Source organism: Apis laboriosa, unplaced genomic scaffold (assembly GCF_014066325.1).
Source record: "Apis laboriosa isolate Shangri-la unplaced genomic scaffold, ASM1406632v1 scaffold122_cov146, whole genome shotgun sequence".
Classification (NCBI taxonomy): Eukaryota; Metazoa; Arthropoda; class Insecta; order Hymenoptera; family Apidae; genus Apis; species Apis laboriosa.
The window spans coordinates 1,083,617-1,100,886 of NW_025221084.1; the positions used below are offsets into that span (position 1 = coordinate 1,083,617).

Genomic DNA, 17,270 nt, shown 5'->3' on the forward strand with positions numbered 1-17,270 from the left:
TAATAGCGTGCTATTTATAATCTATTTAATTACGAAATTAATAATATTAATATAAATAAATAAATTTAAAAATCAATTTCGATTTTATCACATCTTCATTATATCAATTTTTTCCAAGCTAAGATATGATATGTATACTTATAATACTAAATAATTTTTTAATTCTTGATAAAATAATTTTATGTATCTCATAATAATTATTTGATTAAATTCTATTTTTGAAAAATCACTTAAATTAATGACAAATGTGAAGCTTTTAGAATATAATTTTGAAACTATATAAGTTTTCGATAATATTTTGTGATTAGATATATAGATATCTTTTATTTACGTTTCTTACTGAAATCGCCGATATTGAATTCATAATCTTATTGAAATTAATCTTAACAAAAATAGCTTGAAAAAATTAATTCATGTATATAATTTTTTTATACAATATATAATATATTTCATATATTTTGAATATTCAAATATATTTTATATATACCCATAATAATATAAATATTCGTTCTTGAATATAAAAGAAAATCTTAAGAAAAGTTTAGCATTGAATATATATAATGGTAAATATATTTTAACGAATATCTTGAACTAAATGAATTGAAATTAAATCAATTTTGTCATAATATATTTGATAATAAATTTTAAGATCATCGAAAATGAAAAAGGTTATAAAATAAAAATTGTTATTTTATATATTTATCCAATAAAATATAAAATAATTTATTTCATGTATTATTCCTACACAATAAAAATAATTTTCTTTAAAAATCGTAATTCATTATACGTATACTTGAAATGTCATTGCTAAATATTATTATAATGCATGAAATGCACGATATGTGGGTTTCAAGAATATCGTACACTTTCGTTTTTCAATATAGTTTCCATACTATGCGCTCATAGAACTCGAAGTGAATTTCTCACGACTTGATTTCTCGATTTCCTGTTTTTATAATTGATAAGATATATACGCATTTGCATTCGTGTAAAACGACTACATGAATACTAGTCTGGCATCTTGACCACAAACCTGTTATTCAAAAATAGACTAACTTAACAGTTCGATCGATCTGACTTCATGGTTGTATATTTTTTGAACACAACTTTCGAATAAAAAAATTGAAATCTTTTTCTTTTAGACACGTTTCGATTCAAAATTGATTTTTTTTTCTTTTCTGATTAAATAATAATTTATTATTATTTATTTAAGATCAGTTAATTTATAGTTTTTTTATTGTTTTTGAATTTTTAAGTCATAATTTTGCTGTTATTTTTAAAAATAGAAATATTTTTAACATATTTGCACAAAATTGATTTAAGTATATTGATTTTTTCTTTTAAATTAATAATTCATATAAAATTTAATTACGAATTATGAATTATGTTATAGAATTATGTTATAGATTAATTCTTTAGTTTAAATTTAATCAAGAATTAATTTTTTTATTTGATTATTTTTATACAATTTTAAAATGTATAAGTGGATTTTATTATAAAAGAGATGCACAATTATAATTGTTGTTTAATTATAATAAAAAATATTATGAATAGAATGCAAGTCAATGATTTTAATGTTAATTTAAGCATTATCTTTGAATTAATAATTTATTCTATTATAAATTATAAATTAATTTCTTTTTTAATTGAAAAATATATCGATTATATCGATAACTTAATAACTAATATTATTAATAAAATTAACTAATATTAAACTATTATTAAACTATTTAAAAATAAATCTTTCTGAAAAATAAAATATTAAATTTCAATATAAACGTATAATATAATATAAAATGTATAAATATTAAAAAGTATAGATTAAAAGGTAAATTCCACGAGTTGATGCATTTTAATTTCATTGACGTAAGTTCTTCGAAAGAATCTTGAATAGTGATAGAACATTCGAAACTTCGAAATCTTTCAAAATCTAAATAAATAATAATTTGTATAGATATTATACAAAAATGTGACAATATGCATTTTTATCTAATTAATAAATTTTATATTTTTTGTATTTTAGATTTATTATATTTATTTATTATAATTAATATAGTTTTATATTTTATTATATAATTAGTATTTATAATGTAATATATTACAATAAAAAAAATATAAAAAAATAAGACAAAATTTTAATTTCTGCATATAAATTATTGTTGGTTAATTAAGGCTTTGAAATTTGAAGAATTTCCAAAATAAAAATTTATTTGAAAAATTTTAACTTTTGAAAAAATAATAAATAGATATTAAATAGTAAATTAAGATATTTCACTTTTCAGAAATTAAAAAAGAATAAAAATAAATATTCTGATTTCGAATTTTGAAAATTTCAAGATTTTGCAGACTCTGCATTTATAGATTTTCGCGAATCTAAAATCAAGTTTTGTCCTGAACGATTATATACATTCTTATTTATAAATATCAGATATTTTTTTTATTTTAAAAAAATTTTTAATAAATATTTTATTTTAAAACAGATATCATTTACTGAAATGATTTTATCTTAATTCAATTATGTATTATATTTTTAATTTAATTATATAATACTATTAATAATATTTGAATGCAAAATTATTATTTTATATGTATAATCCGAAATAAAAGATTATAAGCCATTTGACATATTGAATATGATAGAATAAAATTCTATATATCTTTTTATTTTAGAAATTTAAACCTATTTTGGTAATAATAATAAATATTAAATACGCCATGAGACTTTATAAATTATCAAATATATTTTAAATTAAACAGAAATAAGAAATGGACAATGTATTATATGATCATGTATAATTGTAAAGAATAATAATTTTAAAAAACAATTATTTAATTATAATAAAAATATTGAAGCATTATTACTCTTTCAAAAGAAAGATATTTTATTTAAAAATTTATATTTTTGCATCAAAATTTAACATTCCAAAGTCTGCAATATATAATACAATCAAAAAATTAAATAATTTTAATAATTTCTTGTATAATAAAAAAAGAATTGACTTGAATAAAAGAAAAAACAACAATAATAAAACAAAATTAATAGAAAACGAAAGGATCAAATTGAGATGACAATTAAATGGCATCTTTTAGAAGCTGAACTTCGCACATATCGCTGTAAAAAAAATGGCACTTAAAAATTCCAAAAATGCTTATTAATGAGTAATTATTAATGAGTAAAAACATAAAAATTGGAAAAAATATCATGGACAAGTCGAAATTTAAAGAATTTGGTATAAAAGAATGAGTTCATATATAGAGAAAATACACAAATGATAAATTGATAATCGATTTTATTATTCCAATTGTAAAATATGGAAGTCAATCTGTAATGATATAGAAGTATTTTGATGTAAATTTAATAATTTAATAAAAGTTTAAGAAATATTAATAATATCTGAATAATAGTATCTGAACATTCTTTGCAATCATACAATATATATAGAAGAAGATTAATAAAACAAAACTTATATTTATGCAAGATAACAATTCTAAATATATTTTGAAAATTTGTAAAAATTATGATACACTCACAATTATTCAATCTCAAGTTGATTAAAAAATTATGGGATATAAAAATTATATATTTTTTAATAAGATTTTTAATGTAATTTGTGTGATGTATTTTTAATATTATGTATGTATAAGATGGTTCATAATTATTATCCAAATATTACCATCTCGTTTTATACTATTGTTATTATTGATAGCAACAAATTTTTTCAGAAAAAGTTGAATAATTTTAAGGCTGTATATTTTGATGTTATTAGTTTTTTTTTATAAATGGATATCATTATATAGAGAACATTATAAAGGACATGCAAATCATTAATATTTTTTTTTAAATAAAATCATATATCTTTTACAGCATCAAAATGATGCAACTTAATATTCTTTATAAAAAAATATTTATGTCCAAAAATCATTAATTTAAAAGATATTTTAATTTGAAGTTTATAAATGTAATAAATAATAATATAAATAAATACCGTTTTAAAGACAAGAAAAATATGATCAGTAGAACATTATTTTGCATATACTTTGTCTTTCAATATGACTCTTAAACTAATTTTTGAACATAGATTATTTCTTATAATATTTTCTGTAAAAAATATCAAATTGTATTACTGATACAATAAAAGATATATATCCCATTTAAAAAAATATCAATCTTCACATGTCCTTTTTATATGCATCTAAAAAAAAAAAAAAAAAAGAAAAAAAATTAATAATGTATTCTTGTTGAAATAATTTCATGTAAAATATTTTTTGTTAAGTATAATAAAACGATAAAATCGAATTATAATATCTAATAAATTATTCTGTAATGCATGTTAATTTTATTTATATAATAAATATAATAGATTATTTCATAATATAAATTGTCCATATTTTAATTTATGTAAGTGTTCGATGATTTATGGACGGAAATATACATATTGTGAATAAATATTAATATACAAAAAGTTGATTATATTTGCATTTTAAATCCTACTTTTTCTCGATATTTCTTCCATTTTTCACTTTAAATGCTACTTCCTTGTAATCGTCAATGTCAAATCGCTATTGGCAGACATAATCGATTTGTATCTATTGCCATTTTGTATTTACACGAATCATTATTACGTTAAACTCGTATATACAAGAATTTCTCATCTGAAATGAGAAACTTGGCTGGTTTAGTGGGAAAAATAAAATACGAGAATTTAATTAAGCGACAAATGATACATTTAAAAAGAAGATGGAAATCTTGAAAACAAGACATTGATTAATGCAATTGTCCTAGTGAAAATCTAAAATTCAATTTATTTATGAATATATTATTTATGTTTCATACTTGAAAATCACTTTTATTTATGGTTATTACCTTAAATAATCTTAAATAACTTGCATGTAACATTTTTCTATTTTATTTTAGAAATATTATAGTGATTGATAAATAATATGTATAAAGTTAATTCCTTATATTTATTGTTAATATTAAAAACTTAATCATATCTTCATTTTTTTCATCTCAATTTTTTTCTTGAAATTCAATGTTACATATTCATAAAGAAAGAATTCGGATATTGTTTATATTACCATTTAGAATAGAAAATTAATGTTATTATATTAATATCATTTGAAATCATAGAACTTTTTATGTATGTTTAATTATTTTCTCTATTTAAAATATAATATAACTGCATCTCAATATATTTATGAATAATACAAAATTAAAAGAACAAATAAAGTCATTGTCAAGAAAGAAGAGAATATATTCTCTGAAATAAACGAATATTTTGTTTCAATAATAGAAATATTTGAATAAGTAAAATTTATTTTTTTTTATATTATTTTTAGTTATGAACTAACTATGAACATATGAACTTTAAAAAAAAAAAATCAATATATCTATACGCATTACAATATAATGAAAATTTGATCAATTATTAATCATTTATGAAATGTTTTTATTTAATAATTATTTAATAATTAGAAATAAAATAATTAGAAAGATTAAAGAGATTATTTATAAGTTTGATTTTCTATGATGGCCGTGCGAAAATTAACATATAGAACTTGTGTAGTGAAAGAAATATGAAAAATCAAATCTATAAATATTGACAGAAAAAATTGCAGTTGTGATTGTGCTTAGATATTCACACACGTGCATACATATTCACTTACATTGCTACACTATGATTACTTATTTCCTACGTTACATGTTCATGTGCCTTATAATGACATTGCTTTTTGCATGATATTAGATATTTTACGATGTTCGTAAAATATATTAATTCAATGTAGAATATTTATTTCTTCTCGAATAATCAATACATTATAATACATTCTTAAAAAATATATGGAAAGTTTTTAATAAATCTAATTTATTTCGAAATAACACATTTCGTAAGAGGTTACGAAAATAGTAGTTCAAGAAGTAAAATTTTTATTAGAAATATAGTAGCTTGAAATATGTTATAAAGAACATTATTTTGAGCAACTTTTTCTTTTAAATATAACGATCAATTTTGATTTTCGAGTTATTCATAATAAAATTTTTCATAATATATATTATATATATACTATATATTTGTAATGTAATATTCGATTTATTACATTAATTTATTACATTAATTTTTCTGTTTATTGTATATATATTTATAGCAGTGCATGCAACAATATGCAACCACCATTTATTAATTGTTAATATAAATATATCATGGCAACCAGTACTTAAAATAATTGAATTAATATCACCACTTATTATTTATAGCGAGTTTAAGCATTCTACGAATATTTGAAAGTAGAATTATGAAAATCGATATCGTTATCATAAGATATTAATAATATAATCGATAATCAATAAGAATTCTATTCAAAATGTAAAATATAAAACAACAAGACTTAAGTGATTGAAATTATAATAAAAGCAACTTTATATTTAATATCTTTTAAAAAAGGATTTTATTCAAATTAATGAGAAAGTAGATTTTCATTCATTATATATTAAATGTTTATGTAAATAGTTAATAAATAACGTATTAACGTATATTGATGTATACATTATCATAGATGCAATATGCTATTATGCACATGTATGGGCAGAATTCATATTATAATAATTATTAGTATTAGTAAAAATTTTTTTATGAATAACACGAAAATTAAAGTTGATTGTTTTTTCCTTATATACAAAAAAAAAACTTGTTTAAAATGCATTTTTTTATAATATATTTATATAATATATTTTTATAATATATATTTCAAAATCATCAAGATTGATAAATAAAATTAATCGACAGATTAATCTTTAAAGTATTTCATTTATTTAAAGTGTTAAAAAAAAAAAAAAGAAAAAAAAGTCAATGTCAAAAATTCAGTGCAAGTGTTTTTCTTTTTCAAATTAAATATTCTACAATAAAGCACAAAAAGAAATTGAGCAATTTTTAATCAATGAAAAATTAAATATAAGATGTTCTTCTATGTGTTTTAATAAGTTTTAAGAACTTCAAATTGTATATTTATTTATTTGGAAAATGATGAAAAAATATTTTATGTATTATGCGTTAAATAATTTTAATTGAATGCTGAATAAAACATAATTTACATATAATCAATCAGATTTACTAAATTATTTACTTTGAATGATTATCTAATCATTATTCGATTATCAAAGTGCAATTTTTTCTAAAGTGCAATTTTTTAAAAATATTTCTTATTCACTTTCCATATATAAATAATTATGCATCTTGAATTCTTATAACCTAAAAATATCTTGTGAACATTTTTTTTACTGATAATCAAATTCAGAATTCAATTAACTTGTATATCCTGCAACAAAAAGATGATGTCTCGAAAATTTAATTTTATTTTCATCATTTGAACAAATATATTTATTCTTATTCTTATATTTATATCATAAATTATTATAGATATTATATTATATCTATAATAATACTAATCCAATATATAATACGTATAATTTTTAAAATAGTTTTTTGTAATATTAAAATTGTTTTTATTTCAACATCGGATAAAGATTTTTTTTCTAGTCTGATGATGAAATTTCAATAAAAAACAACAATAAACACATACAATATTAAATATCCAACAAGATAATACACGATATAAATACTATAACGATTTAATTTTAACTATCGAAAAAGAATTTAGAAATTGTGTTATCATCTTGTCGCATCTATGATTTCTCTTTAAGTTTTGATTAGAATTTTTATTGCCCAATTAATTTCATCAATAGAAACAATCTTGAAGTATACATACGAAGAAAAGATTTTATCATATATTTGAAAAATAACAACATTTAAAAGTGTGTCATCTTTTTGTTGTGGACTATATAAATGTCATTACCTTTTACATTAAATTTAAAATTCCGAAAAATTTTAATTTATGTTGATTTATTAACAAAATGTATTAAAAAAAATATTCTTATTATAAGATGAATATGAAAAAATGTGCTAAAGAGATAATTAAAAAGGAAAAAACTCACTTTCTGTTTCTCTTTCGTTTGTATATAGCCGTGGAACACGGTTCACATTCTCATCGAGGGCCGTCATCGGGGCTTTCTTGACTGAAAACAAATTTTCAAACGCATATTTAGCCTCTTTATTCTCTATATATATTTTTATATTATTTCTTTGTAAAATATTTTCATTCACGAATAGTGGACGTTAAGTGAATCCATATAAGAAAAAAAAAAAAAAAAAAAAAAAGATCTATGAAATTTTATATAATAAATATTATAAATAATTGGAAAATAGACTATTAAAAGCTTTGTTTTTTGCTAATAAATTGCTATTATATCCAAAATTTAAACTCTTAAAAAATTTATATTTGAAACGTTTTGCTGTTACAATGAACTTCGAAGGTCTACTCCGATAAACATTTTCATTGCCACGAAGCTGTTGCATTCACGAGATTTTGGAAACGTGCCAATTTCATGACCGAATCTTCACATTCAATTAAAACAAAATTCTAAAAAGTTGCTCTCAAAAGCTCGTTTCGCGTATCTATTTACAGATATGTTGGATGATTTCATCATCTTTAAATTCTAAATGTTTATGCACATTTTTATGAATACAAATAAAAAATATGAAAAAAGAAAATTAATAACTCGTTTCACGAAATGTTTAAAAAATATATATTTTATTTTTAGAATTTTTACGCATTTCGTTATATCTTTAGAAATATATAAATAAATGAACAGTCTAACTATATGTATCTTCAACAAGATGACGTATTTAATATTAATCGCATCGAATTCAATTTCATATCGATTTTATAATCTTTCCACTAATATTTGATATTAATAACTGTACTTTGAAATCCGCCGTCATAAAGAATTAATAAAGAATTTATAACCAATTTAAATCCAGCCTACTCGTACAAAACACTTTACTATTATGTTTCTATCATAATTATCCTGATCAACGCATCCTTTTATCGCTTGTTGCGTCTCTCCGAGCTTTTGACAGCAAGCCAATTCCCTATCCACCGAGTAAACTTTTCAGCCCCAATACATATCCCGTCCAAAATCCGTGGTTTTAAGCTCGTTTCGTTTCGCAATTAAATTTCACGACACTCGGCTGTTCTCGATTTCACAACGTTTCGTTAAAACCATTTTTTTTTTTTTTTTTTTTTTTTTTTTTTTTTTTTTTTTTTTTAAATTTCTCTAATCCACGATCAAACTTTCGATTGAACCTAAACTTGACACGGTCAGCTATTTAAGCTGGTTTTACGTTGTTCCACGGCGCACCACGATTCTCGTGCCGATCGATAGCCTTATTGTCACGAGCCTGTTGCGTCTTCGTCCTCGGTGGCCTGATCGGTTGTTGTCTAGGCCTGGGCGATTGTTGCTCCTCCCGTTTCCGGATGCTTGTTGTCTTCCTTGTTTCGCTCATCCTGTCGGTTGTCTCACATTCGACACACTTAAGCTTCGCGCTATTCCACTATCGGACTAAAAAGGAAAAATCGCGTATCCACTGGACCGGCCGAGAAAACGATGGCAGCGATGGACCGACACGTACAGGTGCTCACACGGTCGAGCACTAACTCGTACATGGCAACCGACTAGAAATATCCCGCTGTGTGTGGTGGTGGCCTGGCCGATGAGCAACAGCGGTCAGAGCAGCGGAGAACTCCACACCAGTTGGCAGTATCCCACAATCGGTGAATACCGGTGAAACCTGGGTGACGATTGCGGTGTGTCACCTTGTATCGACGATAGTTACGCGTCCTGCGTACAGCTGTATACGTATAGCTTGATATTACGCGCCGCGAAAGGTAATTAATGAATACGCTCCGCGGAGATCCGCTTCGACGACGGCAACCCAGGAATAAACCGGCCTGAACGCACGGTATTTAATAATAGACGTAATTGTACTGATCTCATTTCTAGATTTACGACCGTGATTTGGCGTCACCAGTTAGGATGTACATTATACAGGCTGTATTGAAAGTTTGGATTTTTATACAAATTTGAGTTAGGTATAATAAAAAAGAAAAAGGAAAAATTTTGTTTTTAAGCGGTCAAAAATTGTTGGTCTTTTTTTTTTTTTTTTTGTTATGTCTTATGATTCAACATTCGACGAGTAGATTTTAAAAATATAAGTTTTGGAATATTAAGGAAATCATTTTATCTAAATATTTAAGATTTTGGATTTTGTAATATCCAATAATGATCTAAGAAGATTCTGGAATTAGAAATAAGAAGATTTATTATCCAAAGATTAATAATCAAAGGGATTTGGATTAATCTAAAACTAGAACATGATAATAAAAATAAGAACTAAAATCGTAACTAAACTAAATTAAGAAAGGATAATTATAAAATGTAGTTCATAGTGGATTATATAAATGTTGTATTATAGGGTATTTCAGATTCAAAGTGCTAAATTTGTCAATATATTTTATGGGTCTATAAATAAACAAAAAAATGTTATATAAACATAGATCTATTTATTAAAAAATTATAAACAAAAAATATGAAATTCGAAGGGAACAGTTAAACGATATTTATATATATTATATTTTATACAAGTCATATTTATTATTTGTAGTCATTAAATTAAAACTAATTTTTGTTTGATATTAATTTTAATATTAAATACGTAAATAAAATTGTAATAGAATTTCATTTCAAAATGGTCATTCTTATATATAACATTGATAGCAATGAAAGCAGATAGAATAGAATTTATTACTGTTCATTTATATTTTATTTTATCACACTGAATGAATCACTAACTCTTTGCATCAATTCATCACATTTAGTCTTGTTTAAATTTTTCCAAATAAAAATCAAATAAGATCAAGTGATCATAGAGGCCATAGTATTGACTTCGAGCTATTTATCTTTGACAGAAAAAATCATATTATTGTTGCTGTTTCTTTTGAATTTCATATTTTTGCTTATAGTTTTTTTTAGAAAGTGTTTGCAGACCTATGTTTATATAATATTTCTTGCTTATTTAAATTCATATATATATATATTGACAAAATTTGGTATTTTAAATTTGGGACACTCTATATATCAGCGGATGTGCCGAGGTCTGAAAAGAGTTGAGTCCTTGCCCCTAGTGATGTCATCACTGATTCTTTTGTTTGAAAGGACCGATCACTGCTCACACGTGTAGTCAAAGCTTTTTTTACAAATAATCCTTAAGCTTTGTAAATCCAATATAAATCAAATTTGATTCCAACAAATTAAAATTTAATTAATATTTTATTTGGAATACATTTTTAGTTGGGAAATTTTATAATTAGTTATATTTTGTCATTATTATAATAAATTATAATATTATTATAAATTTATCATTATTATAGAATTTTGTTTATGTAAGCAGCAACTTGTCTCATTAATATATGTAAATACTAAATTTTAAAGATGTATAACTTTTAAATTAGTAAATTTCTAAAATTAAAAATTGTATTTTTGAAATCTACTCCTCGAATTATACAATTTTTGGAAGACATAAAAAAGAAAATCCATAATTTTTTTTACATCAAGACAAAGAGTTGTTGAGAAAACATTTATATAGATCAACATGTGATACGATTTATAATTTGATTCTCGAATAATGAACCGTGAAATTATATGCGTCGCGATCGTCAAGTCAATTTTGATTTAAAATTATATTAACATTTCATTTATTATTATTTTTAATTTTTATTATGAATTTTTCATAATGATTTTTTATACTTTTGTAATTTGTAACCAACAATTTTAAAAATTTATATTTGAAAAATTATGAAATTTATTAATTCCTTAAATGACTGGTTTGTAACAATCATATGCTCGCATAACGTAAGTTTTTAAAAAAATAATAAATTTAACAAATATTTTATATTTATTTTTTCATATTAATAAGAATAATTATTATCCAATTATTTAATAAAAAAATTTTGTTAAATTTATTATTTTATTATTTAAATTATTTTGTGAAATTTCGTAGATCTTAAAAAGTTTAAAATAAAATAAAATAAAATAGAAATAAAGAATGTTATACTATATTCGTAATTATTTATTACCTAAGGGAAATTCTCAAATGGCACGTAACAATTTTTTTTTTTTTATATAAATCAAAAGAACAGTATTTTGAAAATATGATGCTAAAATTTTTGAATCGAGTTTAAAAAAAAATAACGAAATTAAAGTCTATTTAATGAAACGCTGAAATATATAAAGTGTTATGATAATATGTCTGCTATGCGATGAAATATAATATGGAGATAAATGGATGTAATAATTTGTGCATATTGAATCATTATTTATCTTTAAAAATTAATAATCTTCACAAAATAATATTTTAAAAATTTTAGAGAACTTAATCTGTATCTAGAAGTTTCATTATAATTTCAAAAGCATTATTCTCAAAAAATCATATTTTTTAAATTGGTATGCACAATAAATTAATAACTAATTGATTAATCAATCTGAAATAAAATTTATTTTATTCGTTATATATTTTCTAAAAATTATTCTTTTGATTTATATTATTTTTTTATAATTTTTATCTGAAATATTAAGATATAACCTCAACGCAAACTATTTAAAAATTTTTTTAATTATTAAATTCTTATGATTGTAAAAATGCTAAAATCATTGCACGCCAAGGTTACATTGGTTACATTGTTGAAGAAAATAATATTAATTTGATATAATAACAAAAGAAAATGAAAAAAACGTTTTTGTAAATATATTATTACATTCTTGGAATAATAGTCTTTTATTATTTATAATTTCTTAAAAAAAAAAAAAAAAAAAAAAAAAGAAAAGAAAAGAAAAAAAAATATCGAAAAATTATTTTACTATTGTTAAAATTATTTTATTATTTTAAGAATTTTTTTAAGATTTAACAAAATTTATTATTATTTATTCGTTAAAAATTTAAAAATTATTGATTTTTTATTAAATGATAATGATTAAATTTGAATTATAAAATTAATATTATATCATCCATTTGTGATTTAGTTATTATTTTTCTTTATAGATTAATAAAATAAAAAGCTAATAGTTTTGAAGAAACAAATCAAATTCTAAATATAAAATATATAAGTATAACTTATTTCAAATATAAAATAAAATATGTCTATAACAATTAGATTTCTAGATCATTAATTTAGAATTAAAATAACTTAATTAAATTTCAAAATTAAATTACTTACATCACAGGCAACAAGTAGATTTTAAAATAATGTAGGATTATTCCAGTTGCGAATACGTCAATCATCGATACGATTGCGAACTCATTATTATTATTATTTTTTTAATACACTTAAAAACGATGATTAAATTGTTTGTTAATATTGAATTAATGGATTAAACAAGTGAATTTACATAATTCTAAATGCACTTCTTTGAATAATTATTTATTCTCTCAGTTTTTTCATTTTTTAAAAATTTTTTCTCTTTTTTTTCTCTTTAATTTTTAATGTTTAATCTGTTTAAAACTTATTATATACTTTTTAAAATATCGTATCGTATTGTTTTAAAAAGAAAAACATTTCAATTCTCAGAAAAATTACTTATGCAGTATATACTTATTAAGTGTTCTAATAGTTTCTTACTTTTACGAAGCATTTTAATCACTGCAGCGACACTGTAACCACTCTCGAAGAATTCTTTAACGATTCACTTCACTCTTTGCTGACGACACTCTGATGATCTTCACACGACTTTCGAATAACAACTCTCTCGATTCCAGTCAACCCTTGGGTTTTCTTGAACCTACACAGAGATTTCTCACCAGTATATACATAGCGCAGGCTAAGATATTTTTTTTCCTCTTTATCTTATCTATTTCAAACATTCAATCTTTTAAATTGACTCAGTCAATTAAAACTTAATACTATGCAATTATTATAATTTTCAGATAAAATTAATTAATTATTTATTAATTATTAATAATTATTATTAAGTATTATTATTATATTACATTATTAATATATGGTATTGTATTAATAATAATATTAACAATATTATATTATTGAATCACTGTATTCGAAGTAAATTTGGCTTTAGAAAAAAACATTTTATGAAAAAATTAATGTGTTAATGTATTAATGATATACAAATACTGCATTAATACTACATAATCTTTTGTGTTTTGGATATAAAAGTTTTAAAACTTTTTAATATTTAGATTTCTATTGGGAAATAAAGTAAAGATATCTATATGTAATCTTATGTATTTTTGGATATAACATAAAAATTACCGAAGTATGTTAAATTTATTAATATTAGAATAATAATCAATTATATCAAATAAAATATATCAAATTATTATTTCTTATTTTACAATTTGTAGAATTAAAAAATAAAAATATTTTGAAAAAAAATTAATATTTTATTTTATTCAAATTCATTTAAACATAATATTTATAGTTGTATTATATTAAAAACTCTAGTGTTAAATTAAGAAAATAAAAGAATATTTGCAAAATTGAAGCAAAATAAAGATTTATGGCGTATACCATATTATAATTTTTATCTGAATAATATTTCTCACTCTGCTATAGTTCCTGCTATTTTATCCAAGATTAATAATCATAATTATTAATACCACTCTTATAGAGCAACAAATATTATGACACTTAAATATTGAAAAAATTTGAGACAGAAAAAATAAATTCGAAAAGATTACAGTTTTAAAAAAAAAGAAAGAAAAAAATAAAACAGTAGAGATTCTTAGAGATTAAAGACATGCTTCATGCATTACATAATGTATAATTTCAGTCTAGCGAAACAAAATTGAATTTTCAAAGAGATTTAATTATATAAATTTAATATATAAAATTTAATAATGGATTATCCAAATTTAGTATATATAATAATATAATAAACATAAATATAAAAAAATAGTTTATAATTTTGTATTAATAGGATTTGAAGATATATTCTAATCAAATGCAATTGTTAAATGTGTATTTTAGCCTTGATTCCTTTTTATCTTCTATCTTCTTTATTATTTAATATTTTTTTACTATTCCATTATACCAATGTATTCTATCAATATTTTTGTGTAATTTTGTATTATTATTTTTTATAATTTAATACGTTCATAACTTGTTCTTTTTCAAGAAAAATTTCATTTATAATCATTAAGACATAATTCAATCTTTATTTTTGAATTATAATTACGAATTAATTTAATTAAACGATTTCTAATACATTATATATATTATTTTATTCAATGTTTTTTTATTTCAATTTGGAAATATATTTTACATTATAGGCTATAATGTACAAAAAATTATTTATAATAAATAATAATATCTTTATTTTTTTATTATTAAAATTTAAATTAAAGATTATTTCAAATAAAATTATTATTTTAAAATATTATATTATTATAAAATTTATTGATCAATATTTTTTCTTTTCATCAATATTAATTTAAAATGTTTAATGTGTTTTAATAACCCTCCTTCTTATTGAAAGATAATTTATAATGTGAAAATTATAAATTCGTGCGAGATAAATTTCTTCTTACATATCAGATTTTTTTAATTAAAATAATATGATTATATTTTTCAAATTAAAGTTTAAAATAAATAATCTGCTGATTAGCTTCTTTTTCAACATTTCTTAATGAACTCGAAGATATATAAATTTATTTTGAGTAATTTTTTTATTAATAACGATTATAATAACAATCTTTAATTTTTGAATTATTTGCAAATATATAATATAAATATCTGTGATATAACATATTTAAAAATTATTAAAATATATAAAATCGTTATATATCGATATATTTAACCTATTTTCTCTCTGTGCTCAATAATCGAACAAAGAAATATATTACAAAATGTCAGTTAAGAATTGATAATCAATATGAATGAACGTGTTGAAGATCTATTTCCTGATAAATTTAATAAAATTTTAGTCTTCTTTAAAATTTCTTTTATGGCGTATAAATATATATAGAATAGATTAAGATCATTTAACTATTAATAGAATATCGAATAAGAGATTAACTTCATTTTTTTTTTAATGGAACTATATAATTTTGAATGTATTAATCGATTTATTCTGTATAAAAAAGTATTAGTCGAAAAACCTTAAAATTTTTAAAGAGATATATTAATTTGAACTTTATAAAACTTAATATTTAAAATAAAAGACAATGAATAGAATACGATATTCTTCTTAATTATATAACTCTTTTTGTTCTTCATGTGTATTATAACTTAATCTTAAACCAATGATTTTTCGATATAAGTAAATTAATATTTTTTTATAGAGTACTAAATAGATTAATGCATTCAAAATTATACAATTTTATATAAACAAATGAAATTAACCTTGAAATCTTCTCCACTACTTAATTTGTATAAAAATTGCATAATATAATATCTCTTTGAATCAAATAATTTTTGTTAAATTTTTTTTGATAATTTAAATCCCTTGTATTCAATCGTGTTCAGTTACGAAGTATCCTATATATAGAAGGGGAAAAATAACTTCGATCAATGTAATTTTGACCGTCAAGTTGCTTCATATTTTATTTTCGTATTTTATAGATTCGAAGAATAGATATTCCAAGCCTACAAAATCCTCAAAATATACGAGGAATAGTTTTCCCAACCAATACACCTGTTATACGTTTTGAACATCGAGCTGTAAAAACGTTGTAGATAAGCGGCGATAACATACTGATACACACACTATTATAATGTAATGATTACATGTACAATCCTATTCATTTACGTTCTTATTAGTTCTGAAATAACGGATTATAAGTTGAAAAAACACATAAGTCGAAATGGACATGAAACATAAACACATATTTTAATTTTTTAATTATATAATGGAAATAAATTTTAAGTGATTAATAAAAATGGTTTTATAGATATAATTTCGCATATGATCATAAATTAAATGTAATGAATTAAATATAAATATATGTGTAATTATTACACACATAGTTTTATATAATAAAATTTAATAAATATAAATGTAATATAATATATGAAATATAATATATAAAAAAATGGAAATTCAAAATATATGCGAAATTCAGTAGCAATGATTTTTTGCAAATCTCTCTCAGAGAACTAAAAACAAAATTGTTTAAAATCTTGTTCTCTAGAACATATTTAAAAATTATTAAAATATATGAGGTCGTTATATATCGACATATTTAACCTATTTTCCTTTATGCTCAATAGTCGAATAAAGAAATATATTACAAACTAAGTTTTTTTTTAGAAAGTACTTTAAATGATTTTTTTCAATCAAATTTTTTATATGAAAAAATTTCTCA

General features: G+C 21.0%; 1 protein-coding gene across 9 annotated transcripts in view; it reads right to left on the reverse strand.

Moving 5' to 3' along the window:
- Positions 1 to 17,270, reverse strand: part of LOC122720278 (atlastin) — a 35,410-nt gene that overhangs the window by 6,970 nt on the left and 11,170 nt on the right. For 2 of the 9 annotated variants that reach the window (XM_043946869.1, XM_043946872.1), the window contains exon 2: positions 7,991 to 8,071. In XM_043946869.1, coding sequence (XP_043802804.1) covers positions 7,991 to 8,071 — 81 coding nt within the window. The other 7 variants (XM_043946870.1, XM_043946876.1, XM_043946868.1 and 4 more) reach the window with 7 other exon arrangements.